Source organism: Ambystoma mexicanum, chromosome 3p, assembly GCF_040938575.1.
Source record: "Ambystoma mexicanum isolate Mex_15411 chromosome 3p, UKY_AmexF1_1, whole genome shotgun sequence".
Classification (NCBI taxonomy): Eukaryota; Metazoa; Chordata; class Amphibia; order Caudata; family Ambystomatidae; genus Ambystoma; species Ambystoma mexicanum.
The window spans coordinates 777197580-777222876 of NC_090925.1; the positions used below are offsets into that span (position 1 = coordinate 777197580).

The following is a 25297-nucleotide window of genomic DNA, read 5'->3' on the forward strand; positions in this document are numbered from 1 at the left end:
GTCTGGGGTTACTACAAGCTCACCTGTTCAGCTCCAAGTGCCCAACAACCCTTTCCCCAGAACAAACAGAGGACTCAGCCAAGGACAAGTTAGACTTTTATTACAAAAAACCTACAGGGATCATACAGGACATTGAAACATCTCCAGAGTCACCGCTCCCGAACCCGTGTCAAGCCTTTTTGTTGCAGAGTGTCGTCACAACATGGGCCCTTCCCAGAAAAACCTATCCCACTTTCTAGTTGGGTAAGCGTAGTGGTATACATTATAGATTACCCCTATGGATCAGGGTTGATTGGCCCTCTCGTGTCAGGTGGCTGGCCTGCCCCTTCCCCAAGAAACTATCTATTACATTATTGCAGGGTCGCAAGATTACCATTGGCCCTTGCCCTCTTTCATCTACCCCTGGATTTCTGTCCCCTGATTGGCTGGAACTGGTCTCCTCAGGCCTGTGTCCCAGCTCTGTTCTCAGCACTCAGTGATTCTCATCCCCTTGAAGAGGTGCACAATGTGTTCCTAATGTATATGTTAGCAGTACCACTTTTGCCTGTGATAGTGCTCTCCATGTTGCAATGTTGTTAACTTGTCCATGTTTCACTTCATGTCTGTGGTGCTGAAAACTGTTTGCCTTCCCATCACAGGTGAATAACCATTGTCTAGCTTGGCCGCATCACGTGGTTGAGGACCACAAAAATTGAGCTCTTGTGGTATGCCATTTTTGAGAATTCTGTTTTATCTGCAGATGGGCCCCTTGTTGTTTTAGGTTTGGAATGTGCCAAATGTCTCTGAACTTGGTTGTGAGCCCTGGCCTTTCTGTTCTGTGCAGCCTGGTTCTGCTTTCCATCGTCTCTTGTCCTTTAGCTTGTGGCCTTATGTGATCCTTGTTAAACTTATACTATGATTTCTGCACACATTTATCATGTTAGGTTTCCTATAGGTTAGTCGTATTTGTCCTGTCAGGCTCCTTATGTGATCCTGTAATTCCATAGGGTTGCTTACCAAAAGCAAGCTTGCTCTGCATTTCTTTGTTGCCTTGTGTTCAGCATTTCTGCTTTTGGCTAATGAGAAAAATAATGAAAGCTTTTGACAGTATGTATATGTATCTTTCCTCTATCTACAGAACTGTGTAAGCATGTTCTTCGTCTATACGAGTGTGTGTTTGTGTAACATTGTGCATTGTTGCGAGTGTACTTCATGACTAATGTGGCTATGTCATGGTGTCACTAATGACGTCCGCACAGTGGTTTCTCAGCATTAGTCAACGTCGTCCATCGAGACATTTGGTCCACGACCACTGTTGAAGCACCTGTATCTATAAAGACATTTACAGGATAAATGGCTTTCTGAGAGAATATCTATCTGCATGTGTGTCAGTCACTGGTTCTCTTGGGGCCTGTTCGAACAGTGAGTGACTTTGTGTGTTTTTGACTCTTCAGGCCGTCATGTTCATGGGGTCGAGGAGGGGCTTTCCAGGGACCCTCACTTCAGTTTCCCCTCTGGTCGACATGTCGACCAAACCTCCATACTTCGTCACTCTTGCTTTTGGTATCCATACCTTTGTTAATCCTCCAAGATGTCCATAGTAATTTGCATGGTCATCGAAACTCCAGGTCATATAGCTAGTCTCCCTCTGTTATTGTCGAATGGATTATCAAATGTTATCATCTCAGTCAGGAATAGTGGACATTCCTTTATCCTTGCTCTAAGGTTATTTCTTTCTTCTACTATCTTGTCTTTTTCTTCTTCCATGTTCACATCTACTAACACCTTCATCCATATTGTCTTCTCAGTGGTTTTGTGACATTGTGTGATGCAGATCTTCACTACACACTGTCCCACTAGTACTAGTATTCGTGCTCCTATTAGTACCTTCAGTTCGTCTGCCAGGCAGCTTCTCGTATGCCTTGGATCCACACGCCCAATAGTGGTCCATTAATACTGCTATGCCAACCTTCATTGCTGGATGCTTTTCTGTGTACATACACTCTGTGTCATCTCCAACCATTACTGCACTGTCATTCTGGTAACATAATGTTGTTTTCTTCAGTTGTATTATGGGCATTGGTCCAGCTTCATTATCTAGCCAGGTGAGCAGCTTGGTGCTCGCATCCCATTCTTTCAGACACTTGTCGTTTTCTCCTTTTACTGTGTTTACTGGTGCTTGTACTAGGGCGTGTGCTTTGCTTCCTACGAGTCCCTCCCTCTTGTGTATACTTGGCCATACACAAGCATCAGTAATCTTTCCCAACATCCTAGTTCTCCTATTTCCTTGACCCACCCACCCGCCCCCCTCTTTGGGCATGGTAATTCTTTCAGCATTATTTATTTTTGTTTCTTCTTTCTATGGGCCATCAGTTATGTATTGGATAGCCTGGTCTAATTACCAGTAATTGTTCATCATGTCAAGAGTCTTCATATAACTGTCTTCATATGAGAACATTGCCTTGGACATACATCTCAATGCTGCTGTTTTTACTTGTAATCTCCCTTGGGTAGTAACCATGCATGGGTACATAATTCATTGTGCTCTTGCTGCTGGTATATCAGTTGCTATAAACGTTCTGGAGGCACTCATGGCATAGGGGATTAGTGAGCCGACAGCAGCTCTCAGCAGTGGTTTCGTTACCTATTTTGGTCATGTGCTTGTACCAAATATTGTTAGACACTCGAGCATTGTCAGCGAGATATAGGTCCACCCCTCCCATGTCTGTATCAGCACTGCGCTTACCTCTCCTTACTGTGCTTACAGTGCTCCCTTGACCACCTGACTTGGTTGTTTCACCTGTTGGAGTTAGGTGGATGTTAGTAGAGGATACAGTGGTAGCACTAGATACAAGGGATTTTTGCCAAAAAAGAAAAGCAAAAACACCACTTGGAAATAAGAGACAAGACAAGATGAGCACTTATTTAATAACCATTTACATTACCTGTGCTGCTTGGATCCTGGTGCAGCTTGAAAATATCAGTTGCCCGCCTGAAATGCACGAAAACGAGTGGTAAAATATTAGTGTTATATAAGATCGAGCCCTGTAGACCCTGTAGTCTGTCATAGCAAAAATGAGTAGCTATTCCCACATAGCTTTAATTCTAGGGTCTCTGAGGACTGCAAGGCTCTTTCTGGTTGTGGGTAAACTTGAGCCAGGTATGCTATGAAGACATGGAAATGCACATTAGGATGGTCTGCTTGAAACATGTTGGATCTTCTACTACATTGGACAAATTGGCCTTGAAAGGTATCAGATTGGGGATAGTCGGAAGCATGGAAGAAACAAAATAAAAACATTCACACTTTCACGATGAATGTGTGCTGAAAGAAAAATAACAGACAGTGTACCCTTACTCTGGATGTGTAGGAAGACCTTGCTCTAACTCTGCTGCCCACGAGCGAGTAACCATTGGGTGTCCTCTGCTCAGCATTGCCGATTCCGAATTATTCCTCTGCTCTTCTTGCTGAGGATCGTTGGCGATGTCAGAGCCAGGTGAGGCCACTGCTTTGTAGGGCTTGATGTCACAGAGGTGATTTCAAACGTTCTTCCCAATCAGTTTTACAGCTCTCTGTTATTGCGTCTACGGTGTGGGGGCCTGTGAACCTTGGCGCATCCCACCTGCAGGAAAAATTCCTCAGGAGAAACTGGTCTCTTGAATACACTGGGGGTTGCTTAAGTAAGTCCTTGTAACTGTCCACGCTGTTGCCTTCTTTTCCGGCTTCAAGCCTCTCCTGGTGTCTTTGCAGCTGGTGAGAAATAAGAGGTACTAGCAATCAAGGAAGTCGTACACTCATACATTTCCTGACTAATACGTTAGCCACATTCTCAGCATCCCTTATTGCTCTAGTGGGAGGAGCCAGGGAAGTTGCATGCGCCGTCCTGTCACCACTTCATGTGGGGTTAAATGGTAGTCGGACTGCACAGTGCGAACAGGGCCAGGTGGAGGAAATGCAGCCAGCTTTTGTTCAAACTCTTTTTAGTTTTGGTTATAGCTTCTTTCAGCAAACCATTGAGGAGTTCACACACACTGTTTGCTTGTGGGTGGTAGGCACATGAGAATTTGTGTTGGATTCCTAGCAAGGTTGTGATATGCTGGAGCATCTAATTGGCGAAGTGAGGGCCATTGTCAGACTGAAGGACCTCACACATTTCCCATTGTGGGAATATCTCCCGGGCCTGGAATGTTGCCACTCTAATGGCATCAGGATGAGAACAAGGGCCGACCTCCAACGGGAGAATGGACACACAACCCCTATCATGTAGCAGTACCCTTGGCAGATTTGGATCATGTCGACATAGTGAACGTGTAGTTGTTGGAATGGACCGACTGGGCGAGGAATGGCTCCTCTCACTACCCTTAATGTATGACCTGCAGTATAGTGTTTACACACCAAACAATTAAACATGCATTCGGCCACCTGTTCCGCCAAGTTAGGACAGAACCATGTTTCTCCAATAGGAGCAGCAAGCACCTTCTTCCCTGTATGGGTTGGATAGTGTAGTGGTGTTAGTGCTGTGTGCAATAATGCAAGTGGCATGACCACCTTCCCTGTGTTGTTTTGCCACCATAGGGCATCTGTTGGAGATATTGTACATCTCCTTCTTAACCACAGCTCCTTTTCCTCACTGGGTGCAGCTCCATAATTTGTGTCACTGTTAATGTGTTGTACCCCTCTTTGAGTATCATAGTTCTTGCATAATCGCTTGTGTGACGAAGCCTCCATTTCTAAAATGTCCCCAAAGTAGGCAGTGCCTTTTGCCTCCGTGTCTGCTGCTCTGTTACCCCTGGAGATATGATCTTCCCCTTTTGTGCGGGCTTGGCATTTCACGATTGCTTTTCGCTCTGGGAGATCTATGACGTCTACCAATCTGTCCAATAGAAGTGCGTGCTCCACGGGTGACCCCTCAGCATGTCTGAAGCCCGTCCTCATCCAACATGACAGCCCAGAATGCACTGTATGTCACGTAGGCTGAATCTGAATAAATTCTTCCTTTTCCTTGTTGCATTCCAGTGCCAATATTAAGGCCAATAATTCTGCTGCTTGTGCAGAGTAATGTGATGGCAAGCATGCGCTTGTCACTACCTTGCTTGTCCCGTCCTCTGTCTCACGACTGCTGTCTCAGTATGTCTTTCCCCAGTTGTTTGGTCAATGGTTAATGACCTGTCAATATAAAGCATGTCTCCCCCCTCAAGTGCATCCTCCTGTACTTTGCGAGTGTCACTGAATTCTTCTAGGTTTGCTGTACAGGTGTGTGCATAGTCACCCTTCTGTAATACATTGGAGAGAAAGGCTGCCGGGTTGACAAGTCTGCATCTCACTATCTTGAGAGCTGGGTTAGATCGTAACAGCTCATACCCAAAGGCCCTCTGTGTTGTCGGTGTGCTCTTCGGTCTTTCTAGTGTTACAAAGAGAGCATGCTCCACGTAGAGTGGTGCTGCATCCCATGGTAATACTCGCTGATTTGTCCGCTGCGAATGCAGTTGCAGCCAGTGCTTGTTTGCATGGATAGTGTCCTCTCATTACTGGGTCTAATTTCCCGCTGTAATAAGCTAGTAGCTTGTGCCCCATGCTGGTCTTTTGTGTCAGTACTGCGGCCATCACTACTCCTTTGGAGTATGAGAACAGATAGAATTCCTTTTGCTAGTCTGGGATCCATAACACTGTAGCTGTGCATATTGCTTCCTTCAGCTCGTTAAATGCCTCTGTGGTTTCTGTTGTCCATTGTATTCTCTTCGCCCCTCTCTGTGCTTTTTTTTAGTGCACTTAATAAGGGCCTTGTGTAGGTGTTGTAGTCGAATACCCATGCCCTGCAGTAGTTACAAAGCCCCAATAACTGCTGCATCTCTGGGGGCGTAGCTTGGGCAGCCATGGAGTAGGACGTGCTTCCCGTGCAGCTCCGGAGGATCCGACAGATGATCCGTGAAAACTACCTTTAAAAGTGCACCACTGGTTCCAGAATAGATCACACATGCACGGGAACGTATGTTCTGCTCATTGTATAAAGATCGAGAGAATCGTAAGCGGGATTTTGGAGGAATTGCTCGGCAAACGAAGGCGGCTGTTCGGTCCATTGTCACACAAGATGGCCGACAACAAAGGAAACGAAACTAGAGCCCCCCAAGAGGACGAATAGAGGCAGCGGCCACGGGGAAATAACGACGATGGCGAAGTGGAGATGGAGCGAAACCCCTGTGGCCATGGGCCTTGGGTCGCGAAGACTTGGGTGCTGACCCGGACGGCAGGAGCCCGAGGGCAGCAGAGGTGTGAAAAGACAGGCCGCACTACGACAGGCACGAGAAGCGCTCGCTCGGCATTGATGAGCAACTAGCAGCGGTGAGAGGAGGCAGATGTCGTGACTGCTTGAAGATCACCACAACAGCCGATAAGAGTGGAAAAGACAGTTGGGGAGACACGCGGACGCTGAATCGCAATAGAGAGGCCCAACGAAGGGTTTATAGTCATAATGTCGAAAACGTAATGCCGAAAAAAAAAGTCGAAAAAAAAAAATGTCAAACAAATATGTCGAAAATATATACATATAGGAAAAGACAATTAGTCGAAACAAAAATGTCGAAAAAAAAGTCAACAATAATACTAACATACCCATGTGAAGTATTGGTAATCGTCCGTTTTTATGGGGGGGGTTACCCCCCAACCCCCCTTACCTCTACGCCGAAACTCACCCACCCCCCTCTCGACCACCAACACATAACCATTTGCCAATCTGTAAATAAAATACATTATGACTAACGAAAACCGCATAGAATCAAGAGTAGTAAGGGTTAAGCCAATAGGTGACACCCACGAGTAAAGAACCTTGCCTAAACACAAAAGGAACAGAGGACGGTTGTGGACAACTGTCATTACCTGACAGAACCAGAGTCAGAGCGAACTACAGTGGACTCGATTCGGCTACATCAGGCAAACAAACAGGTAATATAACATAAAAAAATATGTAACTAGATATTTAAATCGAAAAATATATTATTATTAGTGTATGGCAAACATAATAAAACATTTCTTTCCGTTATTTTAGATTGAAAATGACAGAAAGGGTTGAATACATAACCTCGCAAAAAGGAGGAAAACAGCTGGTTTTGAGAGGATACATTTATAATAAGGAATTGGAAAAAAATGAACGCTCGTACTGGAAATGCATTGAATATGGACGATCAAAATGTGTCGCACGAGTTATAGTTGAATGTTCCAATACAAAAATAAAGGGAGAACACAACCATTTACCGGACAAGACAAATATAGAAATAAAACAAACTCTCCAAGAGCTAAAAAGAAAGGCAATAGAAAACCCCGGTCAGGCAAGCGGTTTGGTAATATCAACGGTATGTGACACGTTACCTTCACACATATCTGCGCAGATGCCTAGTGAAAAACATATGCAACGAACAGTAAACCGCAAGAAACAGCAAAAGGAAAATCTGCCACCAGCACCTACAACATACAATGACATCACGATACCAGAAGTGTTTAGAGTGACAGCTAATGGAGAACATTTCCACTATTCTACCGTTGAAGTAAGAGACGAAAAAATGTTGATATTTTCAACTGCGACCAATTTCAAGCATCTAAGTGAAAGTGCCCAGTGGCAAGGTGACGCAACTTTCAAAGCATGCCCACACCCCTTCCAACAATTTTATTCAATACATGGAACAATAGATAACAAACTAATTCCACTTTTTTATGTTTTAATGCCCCAAAAAAATGAAGAAACATACAGAATCATGTTGAACAAAATCAAGGACACTGTACCAGATTCGAAACCCAAAAACATAATCATGGATTTTGAATTAGCACAGATTGATTCTAGCATACAAGGCTGCTTTTTTCATTTTACTCATTCGATATGGAAAAAACTGCAAAAACTTGGACTAAGTAGTAAATACACAGACGACAGCACTTTCCAACATAACATAAAAAAACTATTCGGATTAGCATTTGTGAAAGAAGATCAGGTTATAAATTTCTATGAACATTTAATTGACACTGACTATTTTAAAAATCATGAGGAAGAAAATTCGGACATGTTAGATTACATGGAAAATACATGATTGGACAATTAACTAGGAATGGCACCAGAAGAAGGCCAAAATACAATATAAACTTATGGAATTGCTACAAAGCAACCTTGGAAGGGCGACCTAGAACAAACAATTCACTTGAGGGATGGCACCACCGTATTAATAAAACTTTCAACACAAGTAACCCCAATTTGTGGCATTTTTTGAAAGAATTAAACAATGAACAATCACATCAGGAATTTCGAGTCTCACAAGCGATTTCACTTGCAAACACAGAGTTAAAAAAGAAAAAATACAGAGACTATGAACAACGCCTTGAGCAAATAGTACGTAATTTTAATCAAGATGACAAAGACAACTACCTAGATTCAATAGCGTATAATTTAAAATGTTAACTTATGTTACTCACGTTTTTGAAGAATCACCAATCCACCATGACAAATCCAAGCAGTAAACGTAAAAAGCACCAAGCAGCAAAATCCAAGGAACCCAAAATCCAAAAAGCAATCCAGGGAAAAATACCATCCAAAAAAAAATCCACATGTGCGATCCATAACAGTGAAATCCGGAAAAGAAAAAAAGTTGAAAATCCAAGAAAGCCCAGGAAAAAAAATCCACGATCCAACCCGAAAAAAAATCCATAGCTCGGAAAAACCACTACATCCATCGAATCCAGTAAAAAAAAAAACATTGCATCCATGGAAAACGGTGAAAATCCTTGAAAATCCAAAAAGAAAACCACACGAAAGCACGGAGACCCGAACGCGATGGAAACGCTGCAAGAATGAACTTTAAAAATGGCGCCTACGCATACGTAGAGTTACGCAACCTTACGTAGAATTCAATTACCATACATAAACAATCTCATTTCTTAAACAATAGCGCCATCTATTGGAGAAAAAGTATACTAAATGTTCAACGTTAACAGTTTGCAATTTGTTATTTATTTAAAATTCAAATTTAAAGTAAATATATATTTATTTAACATATTAAAGCTACCTATTACATGATAAATACTATTAATGTTCAAAAATGCTTAATAAAACATATATAAACACTTACCTTGTATTAACATTAATTCAAAAAAAATTTGACTTTTTTTGTAATTCGACATTATTATTTTCAAATAAATATTTTCGACATTTTGACTTTCGAAAATATTGCATTCGAAAATATGACTGGACATCCCAACGAAGACCGGAAAATGTCAGCGCGAGGGGCTGTGGGCAAGAATAAGAACAAACAACCCACAATGGATATTTTTGCAAAAACAGTCTCCTGCGGCCATCGCACCCAAGGGCCTGATGGCACAACCTGAGGGCACCACAGCGGCTGATAATCATCAGATTTTAGAGGCCATTACGGAGCTGAAAGACTCTTGGAGGGGGGGGGTTGCGATGTTGGACCTGCGCACTTCCCTGGAGGCTAACATTGAAGCAATGGGCATTGAAGTCTCCCTGCTGAGACAAGATGTCAGGGGGCTGGCGGAACGTACAAGCAGCCTGGAAGGTGCGGTGAAAACTAACACTGACACCAGCACCAACAATGCAAAGGAGATCCATGTCCTTAAGCAACAGGTGGGCAACTTGGAGTCTCGAGCAGAAGAAGCAGAAGGGAGAACCAGGAGAAACAATATCCGCGTGGTGGGTTTGCCGGAGGGTAAAGCGGGCCAGGACCCGACTGATTACATTGAGAACTTACTCCTACAAGGAATTGGGGCCGGCATACTCTCGCAGGGATTTGTAGTGGAGCGCGCACACAGAGCCCTCATGAGGAAGCCGAGACCAGGGGCCCCTCCACGAGCGATAATCGCCAAAATATTGAACTACAAAGACCGCGAGAAAATACTGGAGTACTTCCGAAAAAGCGGAACAATCGAGAGGGCCTCGAGCACCATCACGGCGTACCCGGATTATACTATGCTGGTCCAAAGGCAGCGGTACAGCTATGTAACCATCAAAAGGAGGCTGCGGGCGGCTGGGATAAAATATATGCTTCTGTACCCTGCGAAATTGAAGGTGGTGCATAAGAGCAAAATGCATTTTTTGACACTCCGGAAGAAGCAACGACATGGCTGGATCTGCAAGGCTGCCCGGAACAAGACACGGAAGAGACCCAAGATGGACGCGATAAGTGACTGGGATACGGTATGCATACTGTTATGGCAGCGTGTGAAAATCCCAAGGGCGCCTAGGCGAAGGCTAAGAACAATGGACGCGGCTGTAGGAGGCTGATATTCGATAAAATACCGCTGATTGTAAGGGACTTGATGGACTGGAATATAGTGGCGGGTACATATATTTAAATTGTATGGCAATGTGTAGTTATCCGATGTGCTATGGGAGCGGCAGGGCGAAAGCACTCTACCCCCCGAATTATAGTTGTAGTTGTAGTAGGTTGGCCACTAGGGCGGCCTCACCCTGCGGTGCTTCGAGTACAGGCGAGAGCCAGAAAGAGCTAGATGCGGGGGAGCCCGAGATCCAGGGATGGAGCTGGGCAACAGTTGGGGGTGGGGGAGGGGGTGATGTTGTGGAAGGGACGGGAGGTGGGAGGGAGGCGGAGCGGGAAGTTTGGTGTGTTTTTGGTTAAAGGGAATTTAGAATGGGATGCAAGCCTATACAGATTGGATTGGAACTCAAAGTCAAACTGCACCTGGAGGAGTGTAAATGGGACTACAACAGGCCATGGGGGACCTTAAAATACTCACATGGAATGTGCAGGGGCTTAATAGCTATTTAAAATGGAACAGGGTTATGTTGTACCTGCGTAGGCAGAAAATAGATATTGCATTGCTGCAGGAAACCCACCTTACACGTGAGAGGATGGACATGATTGCGGGAAAGTGGAAGGGGGTGTTGGTTGGCTCGTCGTGCTCGGCCTACGCAAGAGGAGTACTTATATGGGTGGCGCCACATATCCCGTTTCAGCGATTGCAAGTAGTGGCTGAGACAGACGGGGGATGGTTATGCTGAGGGGACTGGTGGAGAACAGGGAGATAAATATTGTTAACACGTATGCCCCGAACCAGAACACAGCGGCGTAAATTAGGACATTGAGTGTGAACCTGAGCGCATTTGTAGGAAGCGCGGTGATCTGGGGAGAGGACTTCAACTGCGTATTGAACCCGGGGGTGGACAGATTGGAATGGGAAATTGGATAGACTGGCCCCTGCAGCCAGGGCGCTACAGACATTGCTTTATGACTTTGGGTTGGAAGATGTATGGAGAGTGTGGCACCCCCAGGAAAGGCAATATTCACATTATTCTGCCCCACATCAGTTATTAACGAAGCTGGATTATGTCTTCGCATCACCTGAAATAATAGCGGAGATTGCATACATAGAGTATAGGGCCAGGGTCTTCTCGGACCACTCGCCCCTGATTCTTGCGTGGCAATACTGCCCCCCCCCCCCCCCCGAGAGCGAGGATCCCGACATGGCACCTATGAGTGGAGGTGTTGCGGGACCCCTTCTTTAGAGAGGATTTGAGGGAGGAGATCTATTTTGAAACAAATACTGGGAGTGTGGACTCGGCGGGAATACTATGGGAGGCCTTCAAAGTTGTCATGAGGGGGCGGCCATAGCGAAATCCAAGGGCCTACAAGGTGGGGTTTCGGCTGAACTGCGGGAGACGGTAGTAAAATTAGAAGAGGCCTTAAAGGCCGGAGACGATACAGCAGAGAAGCTAGAATTGATACTTAGGCTACAGCAAAAATGTGCAGAATATTGGGAGAGGTTGTGTAACCTTAATTAAAAAAAATACATAGAGAGACAGCATGCGGGAGGTGATAAACCGGGGAGACTTTTGGCGTGGTTATATAAGAGCGAGACCCCCAGAGCCACAATCAGAACTATAGAGAGAGAAGACGGTAGCGTACAGGACACCCAGGAGGGAGTTAATCAAGCGTTTGTGGATTATTATAAAGTATTATACGGAGAAGATGGGGAAAGTAGCCGTGCAATGATGGAAGAAACGCTTGAGCATATGGGGCTGCCCAAGATAAGCGAGGAGGAGAGAGAGGGTTTGGACACCCCGATTACCCTGGAAGAATTGGGGGAGGTGGTGAGGCAGCTGCCTACTAGTAAAACCCCAGGGACAGATGGGCTCCCAAGCAAATTTTACAAAGTATATATAGAAGAGGTCCTCCCCCCGCTGCTAGAGATGATAAACGAAGCGTTCGAGATGGGACGCTTACCAGAGTCACTGAGAGAAGCTGTCCTAGTACCTCTCCCAAAACCTAATAAACCTGGGCGCAGCTGTGGTTACTTTAGACCCGTGTCAATGCTGAATCAAGACGGCAAGATATTAACTGCTGTCTTAGCGAATAGACTGAAGAGGGTCATTAGCAAAATAATACATCCGGATCAAACAGGCTATGCCCCCATAGAAACATTACCAATAATCATAGGCGACTCCAGAGAATCATTGAGTTTGGCAGAGAAAGTGATGAGGAAATGGCAATCGTGTCCTTGGATGCGATCAAGGCCTTCGACTCCGTCAAGTGGCCATGGCTGCTGGCGGCCCTGAAGCACTACAGGTTAGGGCCTGGATATGTAAGGTGGGTGAATATTTTGTATAGCGAACCGCTGGCTAGAGTTGAGACAGGATCTGTGATATCAGAGAGGTGGCAGCTCAGCAGGGGTACTAGACAAGGATGCCCGTGGTCTCCTATGCTCTACATACTGGCTGTGGAACCTCTGGTGATTTATCTGAGGCAGCAGTATGACACCATAGGCATTGAGGTGAAAGGGGAGCGGCATTTGATCTCCCTATATGCAGATGACCTGCTGCTGTACGTGCGATTCCCAGAGGAAAACCTCCAGTACATTTTGGAAGTGCTCGGGAGATACGCTCTGCTGTCCGGCATAGCGGTGAACCCCCAGAAGTCTAGCTTGTTCCCATTGGGGGATTACATAGGGATTCCAGCGGAAAGGTTACCGGTATTGCAGGTACCGTGGCCGGTTAGTACTTTTCGGTACCTGGGGATAGATATATATCACACCGTGAAAGAGGACCATAGGTGTAATACAGAAGTAGCCATCAAGAAAATTGAGAAGTGCATGCAGTTTTGGGCAAAGCTGCCTTTGGCGATGATGGGGCGGGGAGCGATGCTAAAGATGGTGGTCCTGCCGAGGCTCCTACATTACTTCGGGAATATACCGTACCTGATTCCTAAGGTGTTCTTCACCAAACTAAATAGCATGTGTAGGGACTTTTTCTGGCATGGCACGCGAAACAGAGTGGCGTTGTGGAAGCTTCAGAACTTCCATGACAAAGGAGGAATAAAGCTGCCCCACTATGAGGCGTACTATGTGGCAAGCCAGTTGCAGTATGTTGCCAAATGGCTCTCTGATGAAGAGACCTCTGAACTTAGGCTGTTTGGGCGTGATTGTGCACCTTTTTATTTGAAAGAAATGATGTGGGTACCCAGGGCGGAAATGGTGGGGAGCCCTAAAATGATGCTGCTGGGGTGGAAGGTGTGGCGCAGGGCATGTCAAATGATAGGGGACCCGTCCCCATGCTCACCGCAGATACCATTGGTTGTATTGACGGGGGCAGACGCTCAGCTGCGAATGATACTCCGGACCCACTGGGAACCGGCTGGGGTGGCAACGATGGGTGATATTTGGCAGGAGGGCTCAAGTATTACTTTTGAGGGGCTGCGGGATGAAGCTGGGTTGCACGAAGCCAGTAGATCACGTATCACAGAGTGGTACAGAGGATTAAGAGAACATGGCCTGAAACTGTGTTGGAGGAAGAATTAGACGCCACCATAGACGTGATATATGGCATAGCTGAGGGGGGGTCACGAGATTTCCAGACTGTATGAGATGTTGATGTCTAAAGTGGGGAAGGAGGTCACACAGTTGAGACTAGACTGGGAAATGGAGGTCGGGGCCCCAATGGGAGATGGGATGTGGGAACGGGTGCAAGGGTATCAAAAGAAGGTGTCCAGAAACGCGAGGCTGAAACAGATACAGCTGTACATAACACACAGGGCCTATATGACGCCTTGGAGGATATTGAGGTTTGAAAATGCAGGACGGCAAGCATGCCCCAAGTGTGATGAGGAGAACGCGGGCATGGTGCATATGTTCTGGTCATGCCCGATCATCGAGAGATTCTGGAGGGGAGTGAAGGAGAAACTAGAAGAAAGAGGGGTCAAGATAGTGGATACGGTGTGGGCCTGTCTGCTGGGGGGGTTCCCCAGACCACAGAAGCTCAGGCATATAAGTAAGCTGAGGGACCTGGCTTATGTGCTTGCAAAAAGGATTGCCATGGGATGGAAGTCATGCCATATGCCGAAGATAGAGGTGTGGTGGAAAGACTTATAGCAAGAAGCGTGTAGTACTGGGGGGAGGAGGAGAATGAATCCCTGATGGCCTGGAAATCACTGATAGCCGAACTGTTTGGGTCATTAGCTGACCCGGCTGAGCCTGTAGAGGAGGAGACTGAACCACAGGATGCGGAAACTGAAGGTTTAATGCAATAGACTCGCAAGGGGGGTGGGTTAGAGGTAGTAGTGGTTAGGAATTAAGAAAAGTGTAATGAAACTGTTGGAACATGCACTGTTTGTTTGGTTTATATTGTTTGATTGTAAAACTCAATAAAATCTTTAAAAAAAAATAAAAAAAACTGCTTCATCTCTCTTGACTGTTGTGGATTTTGCTGTTCTGCCTATTGCCTCTGCCCTCTCTGGTGTCACTCGTCAGCCATTTTGGGAGATAATATGTCCAATGTGTAACACTTCTGACTGGCAATATTGTATTTTGGCCTTGTCCACCTTATATCCCTTTTCTGCTAGTACTGTCAGCATGTGTACTGAGTAATTTCTACACTGTTCTTCTGTCTTGCTGCACTTCAATAGGTCATCTACGTATTGTATAACCATGCTTTCCATCGGTACGTTGCCTAGGTCCATTTGGAGGACCCTATTGAATATGGAAGGTGATTAACAGTACCCTTTAGGAACTCTTGTATGTTTCCACTTCTTATTTCTATATAGAAATGCAGTTAAGTCTTGTGAGTCTGGGTGTGATGGTATAGAGAAGAATGCATTCTTCAAATCTATGACCGTGAAGTAGGCAGCTTCTGTGGGGATCCTGCACAAAATTGTCGCCGGGTTCGGAACTAAATGATACCCTACTTCTACAATATGGTTAAGAGGGCGCAAGTCCTGTATAAAACGCCATGGCCCCCTACCGCCTTTTTGACAGGGTACACAGCTGTTGCACAGTGATTGTGATGGCACTAGGATGCCTTGCTTCACTAGTGCTGCAATGATCTCGTAGATACCTTTGTCTGCCTCTCTTGAAAGTGGATGTTGTTTAACTTGTGACAGTATGGCTCCTGGCTTTAGTTTTATATCCACTGTTCCTATCCCTTTCAGAAATTCTACATCATAGGGACTTGTGGTCCATAAGATGCTGGGGACCTTTGCCAAATCCTCCTTGAGAAAGGCCGGAAATGTTTTCAGAGCCATCCCCATTCTCTGTGGTACTTCTCTGTAATGTATTCTCACCCAATATGTGATGTTCATTATGATCACCATCTCATGGTCTGATCTGTTGTCTTTGAATAGTTCTTCATCTGTAACTGTAGTCAACCTGTACCCTTCAGCTATGCCGTTCATTGCTCGCCATGGTCGTCCTATGTAATCTGTCCCGTGCACTGCTATCCAGTCGACCTCCACAATTACTACTTCTAATTCTAGTGGGACTATCGTCCCTTCTTTCTCATTTAGTGGTATCTCTGGCCTGAATAAGTAATCATTTGGAAGGCTCCACATTTTCCCCAGAGTCCCTGGGAGCCATGCTCTCTCACCTGCCCCTGGAACCCCCAGAAAACCCCTCTGGGCACTGTTGCATTTGTTGCCCATATCATTGAAGGCTCCCCCCCCCCCCCGGGAATCTGCTGCATCTGATGCCCATACCAGTCTCCTCTAGGTGACCTCCCTTTTCTCGGAACCCACGCTGTTTATCCCCCCGTCATATGAATCTGCCTCCCTTGGGTGGTTGTGCGTGCTGTGTCTGTGGTGCTCCTTGTCCTCCCGCACTCGTTAATACTGCCCCTTCCATGGCATATTTAGCTAGCTTCTTTTGTACTAACTTTGTCTCCTCCTGCTTTCTTTCCTCGCACTTTTTCATCATGTTCTTCTGCATTAACCTACAGTAATGTACCATCATGAACTGCGTTTCGGACCAAGGCTTTGCCTCCATCCCCACCAATTTCTTTAGTTGCCTTTGCACCTGTTCTGGCAACCCTTGGCATAATATGTGGTGGAATAATGTTACTGTTTTGTCCCACGGTTATCGCGTTTCAACGCACCAACACTCTTGAATCATCTGAATGTAGTGTAAGGGGGTCTCCCCCATTTTGTGTGCCATAATCTCACTTATTTCTGACGTGTCTGGGTACTGTGTCCGTAGAGCTTGCCATATGGCTGCTCAGCAATTAGCAAGTGGCGGGCCATCGTGCACCATGTCCTGGGTGGTTACTCTTGGGTCCACGCCTTTTCCATACATCATCAGTGGCTTTCCTGAGGATTCCCACGAGTAGCCCCTTTATGCCCCCCACTGCTAATTTCTGTCCTGTAGTCATCCTTTTCATTTCATATATCCTTTTTCCCACAGTTAACGAGAGTAGCCTACATCTCAAGTTTTCCTTGTCTATGTGCTTCCATGGTATATATTGAGGTCTCCCCCTCCCTTTTCCAGTAAGGGCAACTGTGAGAACCCAATCTCCCCATTCACCGCTTGCATCAGCCTGATCTTCCTATCAGGTCACTCGGTGCCTTTGCCGGCTCCCCATTCCTTCGGCCCTGGAAGATCTCTAAGCCTCTGTACATACGTGGTCAGGTCGTCCATACTGTGTGATGCGTCTCTGTACGGTTGTGATCTATCATCCTGGTCACCCCTTAATCCCCCTGTGTCTTTTCCTAGTTCCCATGTCATGCTCCTACCTGCACTTTTCCCCGTCGACTGATGCTTGGGTCGCCTCTCTCTTCCCTCGTCCTCACTTCCCTCTGCGTCCCCATCTGAGTCAGTGTCCATGTCACTGCTGAAATCGTCTGCGAAGCTCGGCCTCCTAGAGGTCGTGCCTTTCCTGAGCTTCCCTCAAAGTCAATCAAGTCCCAGCTACCCCTTCTCCCGGAGGACCCTATGTCGGTCCTGTCCGATTGAGTGACAGCCGTGTCCTCTGTGGTACCACTGTCTGGCTCTGTTTGCCTACCCCCTCCCACTTTGTCATCTACTGCACCCATTCCCCACTTTATTATTATGTCTCTTATTGTGCACTCCTCCTTGCGTTTGCGTTCTTACAAGTCGCTCCATTTCCCACTTTCTCTGTTCTATTCTCACTAAAACTTGCTTTTCCTTCTCGTCTCCTTCCCCTCGCCTCTCTAACTCTTCGAGCTCCCTTCTTCTCCTCATCTCTCGCTGCTCCTGCTCTTTCTCCTCCTCCCATTGCTGGTCTCTTCACGCTCTCTTGCGTCCCTCCTCTTCTTCCTTTTCTTTCCTTTCTACTTCTTCCATTATTTCCGACCATTTTCGTGCTTCGCTGCTCCCCTTGTGAACCCCCATTTCTTTAGTCACCCCTACCGATTCTCCCGTTGTCTTCCCATCCAATTTGAGAAGTATCTGCTTTCCTACCCATTCATTCGATGCTATGCCTTCTAGCCCCTCCGTGGGGGTCGTCTGAGCCACGTTGCATGTTCCCTTCCCACCGTCGGTTTGTCCGACCCCTCCTCCTTGGTATATGGTGGAGGTTGGAATATTGGATTTGTATAACCCTCTGCTGCCTTTACCTCCCGTATAGGGTATAATCCCTGAGCTTTTGCTGCAGCTCCTTCTTTCTCGTTCTGAGAAGGTGGGGGAGCAGGGGCCGAGGGCGCTGCCCCCGGTGTCTCCTGCTGGCTCCGCATCCATTGACGCCTCGTTACTTCCCCCCTCGTCATCCTGGAACATTCTCCAGAGCTCAAATATCACCATACGATTGGCCAAATTCTTCCCCTTATAGGTGTCTTGTATGCAAGTCTGTAATGGTTGATGCACATTTTTGGAGAAACTTCCACATTGTGGCCATGGCTTAGTCAATTTACCCTCTGTGCTTTTCGTCCATTCTTCACTATATTTACAAATCTTGTCCTTATATGGCGGAAGGACCTTACATAGGTGCTGTAGGGGCGTATCCCCCCGCACTTCCCTTGATACATTGCTTTTATACTTACTTGACCTCAAGTCGAGGCTTTCGACACTCCGTTATTACACAAGCACAATGAATATTTTCAACTCTGATATATGAACATCACAAATATCAGTTCTCAACAATTCTTCTTGAGCCTCTCTGGCTCCGAAACAAGCTGTCAGATGTGCTCTGCGCACCGGCTTTCTGCAACTCTCTGCATCCTCAAGCACACCCGCCAATCTTGTGCCACTGGACAGCCTCCACTGTCAATTTGAAGATCTCTAGCATGGAGTCTGCCATGGATTCACATGCTCATGAATATTCCCTGTCAGGCCAGGAATCCTCGGTAAAAGAAAAACAGTTTCACTTTCACTTACAAACTGTATTTCTCCTCTAAACCAATCACTGTCCTCTGTGTCCTACTGCCCCAGCCAGTGACAGTCCTCTCCGTAAGCCCCTCCCCTGGCAGCCATCTTCAGATTTTTACCACATGCTTCAGTGTTGGGAGTCCTTGAGTTTTGCTCCGTGAGCTACTTCTAAATGTTTTCGTTTTTCAACGGAAAATGTTTCTATTTTTGTTCAAAAATAGCTGCTGTGCTCTTCTGTCCATCTGCTGATAGCATGGATATGTTTGTCAGTGAATTTCAGCGCCTCTCAAGTTTCTTTGAAGTTTCCAGAAGGTCATCGGTCCTATTCCGCACCTCCGTCATGACTGAGGAGAAGAAGGAAGGAAGATCCCTCTGCATGCCCTACACAAAGTGCAGGCTACGGAACGTGTTTGTGGAGGACAAACACCTCCAATGCCTCTGTTGTCTTCATACGGATCACAAGGAAGGAGAATGCGAGATCTGCTTCGGCTTCTCCAAGAAGACGACAAAGGATCGATACAGTAGACTGGTGGCGTGGCTATACGCAAAAAGGCCTCTGTCCCGTGCCCCGAGCAGGGTCATGCCTCACCCAAGACCGGCTGCACTGAGGAGCTGGCTTCGAAAGTCCTTTGAGGGCGCCTCATCCGTGGGGACCCAAGACAAGGCCAAGCACTGCAAGTCCAAGACCACCATTCCATCGTGGTCGCCGCGCAAGCGGGTCCTGCTGTGGACAGGGTACGATCGACATCACCATCAGCTCCTCCTCGAAAAGGAAGTTGTACAACCCGGCTACGCTGTGGGAGACGCCAAGGATGGAAGAGAAGAGACGCCAAGGATGGAAGAGAAGGCGGCCGACCTGCCCAGGCAGCTCAGTAGAGATCTTTGTCGATGATTGAGCTGGTGGTGGCTGCTCTCATGAAGGCGAAAGGGGCTGACCACGTGCAGGTAAACCCTACTGCGCCCAAGGTGTATCTACTTCCGAGGCGAGTGGCCTCCACAGTGACTGTGGCGAAGCCTGCTAGTACGCCGGAGAAGAGGATGTCGTCTCTGAGCCCAGCTCTGACCCCTCAGGGTGCAAAAAAGGGAGGTGTGAGGTAGTCCCGGTCCAGCCCCAGGCCGTGTCCCAGGCCATGGAATTTTCGTCCATAGACAACCTGGAGTCCCTACACACGATCCACGAGGACGTGGAGGAGGATGACAACAGCAACGTCGGCTACTTCACAGGGCCTTGTGTTCCTATCATGCCAGCCCATTCGAGGGATGCATGCACCTCTGGACATCCTATCGACCCTGCACACTTTGGTTTAGGAAATCCAGAAGAGGATGCCGCAGGGCCTGGTTCCTACGGCCTCCAATCAGTTTCTGGCTGAGAAGAGGAAGCATCATCCGACACCCCTGTTTCAGCCTCCACAACCTCATCGGGTACCATCCCACTGGTGGACCCAAGGATGGATATGGCCACCGCGACGACGGACGACAATGACATCGTCACGGTGGGTGGATCTCCGCAGCCGAGGGCATCCCCACTGAATGAGGTGGGGTTGTTCCATTCCATGGTCGCCAAAGCTTCAGAGCTTTTACAGCTTACCCCAAAGGAGGGTTTCCTGTACAAGAGGCGCAAGGCCAAAAGGAAGACCATCATGGTGGTACACCTTCTGAACGACATGTGGGAGGAGGGCCTAGCCCTCTTTACGAACCCTTCCACGCCCCCAGCCCCATGTATCTCTGACACACAATGCAGGATTTTTCAGCCTGTTTTCCTGGTCTTATGTTTTCAAATCTCACTGACTCATGAAAGCAATGGCTCCTTGTCGAAAAGGTCAAGGGTACTTCCCACCTTGTGATGCCTTTCTGTTTCGCCATCTTTCTTCTTTCATTAAACTGCCATCTTGGAACTTCTGTTTGCTCATGTATTTTGCCTTGCTCAAAGTGTGCTCTCGTGTTCTGCCTTCTATCCGTGTGGGGGAGTGTAATGGAAGTCAGGTGTTAGTGATTGTCGAATTGCCTGGCCATGGTATTGGGACATGTCAGGTACACAGCTCGGGTGCCAATCCGTTTTCCTTTAGAGCGGGCTGTCAGTGAAAAAGTGTCTGTGTTGTAAAAGGGGAGGGGGTAGAGTTCCGAAAATATCCCACTAGATAGGATGGGGTGAAGGTTTTTACAAGGAAGGGGATACTGCGTCTCACCATCCGGTGTCCCCGTCCCACTCCATGAAGATTCCTCACCAAGGTGACCCTCTCGCACTGGTCCACCCCCAGGAACTGGATCCAAAAGCGATGGGCGTGTCCTGGCCACATGGAGGACAGATGCACGGGGACTAGTGGATGAGACACTTTCTGGTTTCTCAAACCACCCTCCTTCTCGCTTTGCCAGTGGGGCTTCCACAGCCTCCAGTGGAGAAAACGTTAAGTGTTTGTGCTCGCTACACCAAGTTTCTAACTATATAATTTCTGTAACATTCATACTTTTGTATTTGGAAAAACACATTTCGACATTTCGATATTTAGAAACTAATGCCCAATTGTGCGACAAGTGACATTTTAGAATGCATGGCTGAATAGAACGGCATAACGAACAACAGATGATCACTGCAATATACCCAGTAAATGGTGCCTTATAACTTTTTCTGACTTGTCCCTCAAACAGCTTTCTTTCCAAATAATTGATTTTATTTCAAAAGATTGCCAATAGCTGAAAAATGTGAATACCAGTGTACAAAATGTTATACAGATCTGCAAAAAAACATAATTGGAGATGGAGTTTGGTATACTTCAACAAACATCTGTTTCTCTTTCATGCTGGCATTTCTTTCCCAGCATTACCTTTTATCCTATTTGTGGGAGACAAAAGGACAACACCAGTTTGACTCTCCTAGTGGCTGAATAATCCCCAAATCACTTTTTTCACCGGTTTCTGTGAAGATTGTTAGGCAGAATCATGTGCAGTTCCCTTGGGGAACACTGCAAAAAGATTAAGACTACAGGAGTAAGCAGTAAACCCAATTGATAGCAGTCTGTACCACCCAGATTTACCTGGTAGCTGTGGCTGAGCAGTCAGACCTCTCCTAAGAAGAGTAGAGCAGTATATAGAGTATGCACAATAGGGCTAAAAACACAGTAGAGCAAACAAACACTGACCAGAGCTTTGTATAAAAAGTATATCATTATTTATTTAAAACACACTTTAGGCAATATACTAGCACTCTAAATCAAAAGCAAGTTAAAACACAGTCAGGTAAAGTATACACACCTCCCTTGATAACTATCAGACAAGACAGAGTTAAAACACCACGATTTGTTAAGCAGATGTGAGCGCGTAACCTGATGGCACTCCAATAGTTCAGTTAAAGGGAGAGAAAAAGGCAGAGCATACAAATAAAACAGGTCCCAACACTTTTAGGAGTTCTCAGCAAGGGAATAAAGCAGTATATACTGTAGAGCCAAAGTTCATAGGCCAGGCCCACTTTAAATGGAGCAAAGCGAAATGTGCCCAGGATCACACGGTTTAAAATGCACTAAAAGTCTTTGCAGAATGTTCAAAAGAGGTTGGGCTGATTCAAGAAGGTAAAGTTAGTTCTGGGGCCAACCCAGTTGGAAAGCCAAGGATTTAAGGGTCACCTTGGGCAAACCGAAGAAAGGGAGGCCAGGCAGGACACAATACCTTAAAGAGAGAGGAAGCTCCAGCGGTGGCAGTTGTTCCTGGCAGTGGTTGCAGTTCGTTGTTTCGACCAGGGGAAGAGAGGATCTCGTCGTGGAGGAAACGTGGAGTCGTTGCACTACACAGGGATGAAACCAGCCGCGGAGTTCATCGATAAAAGGTGTGTTCCTTTTATTCGCGGTCAAAGTGGTGAAGCTTGGCTATCCGGCCGCAGGGAGGCCTGGCACGGGCAAATCGACCAACAGACGTCTTTGGAAGGCGAAAGGGGTGACCTGGTTGGTCCCACCAGCTCAGAGGAAGAAGACTCGTCCAGCAGAAGATCTTCTCTTGTCGTCGGGAAAGTGGTGATGTAGTTGCAGCAGGGCTTCACCAGTGTCGTCGTCGTTGCAGATGGCTCAGCTTCTTCCCTCTTCGGATTCTTAGGTCCTGTGGCGACTTCTGAAGTTCCAGTCCCAAAGGCCCTGCTTTTATGCAGAAAAACCCCCATTCAACAGCCTAGCTGTCACGCAAACATGCCACTGGGCCAATCAGAATAGAGTGTGAATTGAGTTGCTAAGGCAACACAGTCCAGGGTGCCAATTCCCCTCCCCACACATCCTGTGGAACCCAGACAGAGTGGCACCATTTGGAGGGCTTCTGTGGAGAAGCCCGTACAAAAGTGGAACAAAGGACTCAACCTTGGTTAGAGTTACAGAGACGGACACGAACGCCATTTTAGAAAAGAGTTCTGGCAAAAAGACCCAACCGTTGATTTAATATTAAATAAATAAACCAGCGGTATCTTTAACATTGCACCAAAAAGTGGTGCGTTTAAAATCAATGGAAAAATCCCATAGGAAATATTTTGGTGGAATATTTTGCATGGTAAGCACTGCCACCAGCCAGAAACTCGACAAGGGGGTACTGGACAGTGCCCCCTTGAAAACAGACCCTGGGGCAATATAATTAACTCCTTCCAGTACTTCCACAATATGATGGTTTGTACTGGTTCTGTTCACAATTTAGGACTAGTCAAGTCAATGGTGACTTTACATGCCCTGGGAGACAGTAGTCAGTCCCAGGGTATGGAGTCTGTTTGGGGGTCACCATGACACCCCTGTGTTACTGCACTGAGGGTGCTGTGTAACACATACACAAAAAATAGATGATACCCTATGGAGTAAAAAGAAAACCCCATAGCCCATAAGCACATAACAAGTCAAAGACATACCTCAAATCATGCCTAAGAGTGGGAGGAAAAGAGTCTCACTCTTAGCAGGAGAAAGAAACAAACCCCAAAAATCCAGCAAAGTTGCTGGGGGACTCACTAGGTTTGGGAAACTAGCCTTATAAGAGAACTCTCCCTAACAAAGATGTTTCATGCGCTTTTTGTCTTTTTATTTCAGGTGGCCTTGTACACACGGCAGGAGCTGAACATCCGAACGACCGCCAACTTCCTTCTTGCCGTAGCAGCTTGGCAGCTTCCCTGCCGTTCACACCTGCGCAGGTACTTCTCTGCTGCTGTTCAGCTACCTTCTGATTGGTTGGAGGTGCCCAAGATCTATCAGGTTTGTTGCCCTCCAGTAGCCCTTTGTCTGCGTCTTTTTATCACTCTAAACCATAACCCTGCCCTTCCTTCTCAGCCTGCCTCCCTTTTTGCTCTCTCTGGTTCCTCCTCTGCCTTTTCCCATTTCCATCCTTTCCTCCTGCACCCACCTCTCATTCATTATTGCTTCCTCAAGCTAATTCCCTTCCTTCTTTCTCCTTTCCCTGCTTCCCTCTTGCTCTGTTGCCACCTTCTTTTCTCTGCCATGCCTTTCTCTTCTCTTTTTCCATTCTCACTCTGCCCTGCCATACATCTCCCCACTCTTCTCTACATGTTCACTTGCTTTCATTTGGTTTCTTTCTTCTTTTATTTCCTCTTTCCTTTCCCAATTTCCATTTCCTCCATCTGTAATATTCCTCTTCCAACTCTGCCTTTCATCTCTATCTCTCATCCACTCCATAGCCAACATCCTGATTGTTTTGAACAGTGCATTAGGGTCTGATTGATAGATACCCTAAACAATTCCAACCTTGTTTTGCAGCATGTGTCTGTTGTAGATTCCTATACTTGATATTCCTCTAATGGTTGGATCCACAATAGTTTGAAAAGTGTTGAAAACACCCTCATGGACATTGGCACAAAGCATGTCTGTAACTAGCCCCCTTTGCAATGCTGACAGCAGTTACAGAATCCCCTCTTTTTGAACATCATCTTTAAAATCTTATATTCACTGTAGTTATAGTCGAGGTTGGTTGCTTCGAGCTAACTCCTTTCATTATCCTGAAAGTCAGCATTTCTGAGGGATGAGGTAAAAGTTTCCTATAACCAGGCAGTACTCTTATGTCAAGAACTTTCAGGAACAGTGAGGAACAACTATTTCTCTTTCAAATCTGATAAGGGCTCTTCACAAGGAAGATTATTACATTATGTTACTTTAAAATGAGAGAAAAAACTCCTTGAATTAGACCAAAAGTGTGCTATGCTGAAGACCATCCTTTTCCAACTCTGGGATTATGGTGACCTCAACCATTGTCAGCTTGCAAACACTAAAATCATCAGCCCTGAACATGTCAGGTACTTAGCAGTTATCTGCCTGGAAATGTTATGCAGTGTACAACATCCTTCATGGCAAGGAGAAACATGACCATTTCGAGGCATGATTAACAAGTGTTGTAATGAGATAATGAATTTGTTACCAATGGGATAATCTTCAGAGTTGAAAATCATTATGGTACCTACTTACAACCATTTAAGCTCCAAAATACCACCCTCCATGCAAAGGAATTTTTGACTTCCTAAATATTATAGCTCTGGGAAGAATGATAATGCACTCTTCACTGACATAGCAAACCTTGGCACAGAATATCATGCTGATGAATGTGTCTAAGGCTTTGATTTAAATAATGCACAGGGATATTATCCAACTACTTAATTATTTGAAGACTCCTATGCAATTTCATAGCCTTTGCTATCTGAAGATGGAGGGATGTAAGATTCACTCATAAAATTAGCAGTAGCAGCAATATATAACGAAAATGTTC

The 25297-nt window shown here is 46.2% G+C and overlaps 1 protein-coding gene across 5 annotated transcripts in view; it reads left to right on the forward strand.

Annotated features, from left to right (window-relative positions):
* TEP1 (telomerase associated protein 1) overlaps positions 1 to 25297 on the forward strand; it is a 2409067-nt gene that overhangs the window by 115272 nt on the left and 2268498 nt on the right. For all 5 annotated transcript variants that reach the window (XM_069651741.1, XM_069651744.1, XM_069651746.1 and 2 more), the window contains exon 5: positions 23617 to 23778. In XM_069651741.1, coding sequence (XP_069507842.1) covers positions 23617 to 23778 — 162 coding nt within the window. The remainder of the gene's footprint in view (positions 1 to 23616; positions 23779 to 25297) is intronic.